The sequence below is a fragment of the Lolium rigidum genome, chromosome 3, assembly GCF_022539505.1.
Source record: "Lolium rigidum isolate FL_2022 chromosome 3, APGP_CSIRO_Lrig_0.1, whole genome shotgun sequence".
Classification (NCBI taxonomy): Eukaryota; Viridiplantae; Streptophyta; class Magnoliopsida; order Poales; family Poaceae; genus Lolium; species Lolium rigidum.
The window spans coordinates 371,956,509-371,958,011 of record NC_061510.1 but is presented as its reverse complement, the minus strand read 5'-3'; the positions used below and the strand labels follow the sequence as shown (position 1 = coordinate 371,958,011).

General features: G+C 60.3%; 1 protein-coding gene across 1 annotated transcript; it reads right to left on the bottom strand.

Annotated features, from left to right (window-relative positions):
* On the bottom strand, nucleotides 1-1,135 carry LOC124700543 (PRA1 family protein B6-like). The gene has a single exon (XM_047232648.1). The coding sequence runs from the start codon at nucleotides 1,072-1,074 to the stop codon at nucleotides 292-294; it is 783 nt and encodes a 260-aa protein (XP_047088604.1). The 5' UTR covers nucleotides 1,075-1,135; the 3' UTR covers nucleotides 1-291.
* Nucleotides 1,136-1,503: the final 368 nt, after the last annotated feature.

Sequence of the window (1,503 nt, the reverse complement as noted above, 5' to 3'; positions counted from 1 at the left end):
TTACCAACATAACAGCTTTATACAAATGAAAAACATGGACAGTACCAATTGCCAACTCAACAAGAAAACAGCAGTATATGTTCATAGTATGATTGCACACATTACAATGAGTCTAAAATTAATGACAAGCCAATCTAGAATTTTTACATGTCCACGGAAGAACAAGTAGGTACTGTGCTATACATAACAGATAATGGACAGGCAGTTGCAAGCAAAAACACCAAGAACGCTGAAAAGATATGGTAGTACCAAATCTTGGGCGCCATCACACCACGCCAAAGCTGCACAGAATCAAGCAATGCGGACGTAGGTGGGCAAGATGGGTCCGGCGGCGCTGATGCCGGCGGCCATGATCCCGTTGCCGGCGGCCTCCTGCTCGGTCAAGAAGAGGTCGTCGGTGGACCTGAGCGCGGCGTGCGCGGCGACGAGGGCGACCCCGATCATGACGGAGCCGACGATGTTCCAGCCGACGTCGGTGAAGAGCAGCGCGACGACGGTGACGCCCGAGAGCGCGGCGAGGACGGTGCCGTCGTCGAACTCGGTGCCGAGGATCCGGAGCGGCTGGCCCGGCTCGGACGGGCGCGCGAAGTAGAGGAAGAACCAGGCGGCGCAGAGCGCGAGGAGCGCGAAGAGCGTGCCCGGGTGCCAGAGCAGCGAGGCGGCGACGGCGGCGAGGATGGCGAGAGCGTAGTTGGAGCGGAAGTAGGCCGCGTTGCGGCGCATCCGCGCCACCGCCTCCCCGAGGTTGGGCGGCCTGGAGAAGGCGGGGGTGCGGAAGACCTCGCCCCAGGGCCGGCGCGCGGCCACCAGGGCGTACCCCTGCTCCCGGAACCGGGTGACGAGCTCGGCGGCTTTGGCGAGCGAGGAGGGCGGCGCCGTCGGGTCCTGGATCGGGGCCGGGGCGGAGGGCGAGGGCGATGCGGGCGGGACGTGGGTTGGGTTGGGGTAGGAGGAGGGCGGGGTCGGGTAGGTGGGGATCTTGGCGTAGCCGCCGGAGGAGGCGGGCGGTGCCGCGTAGGAGCCGTACATGCCGGCGGGAGGTGCCGAGGCGGCGGTGGCGCCGGAGTTGCGCATCGGGAGATCGGAAATTTTTGAGGGTGGAATCTTGGGGAAAGATTGAGGGGAAAGCGGTGGGAGGAAGAAGAGAAATTGCTTCGCTGGAGACGAAGGGGCCTCGTCGTCGCTATTTGAGGGAGGCAGGTGCGCGTGCCGTGGAAGGTGGTTTTGCTTACGGGCAAAGTACCGTGTGTCCACCATTTTTTCCGTTTGTCATCTCATCGTGTTGACATGATCACCAAAATAAAATCAGGTCGTGTTGAAGTTTTCCGTGGTGGTAGACTGGTAGCTACGTACGATCATTCTCATAGGGCCATGCCCCAAACGCAAAAATTTAGAGCATCTCCAGCCGTTAGCGCTTGCCACGGCTAAATTCAGCTTTAAATAGCGCCGAATTGAACGAAAGTTTCGACCGGGGAGCGCCGAAGTTCCAGCCGTCTGCCCAGT

Coding starts and splice junctions, on each gene's coding strand:
- LOC124700543 (XM_047232648.1), bottom strand. CDS start 1,074: ATGCGCAACTCCGGCGCCACCGCCGCCTCGGCACCTCCCGCCGGCATG.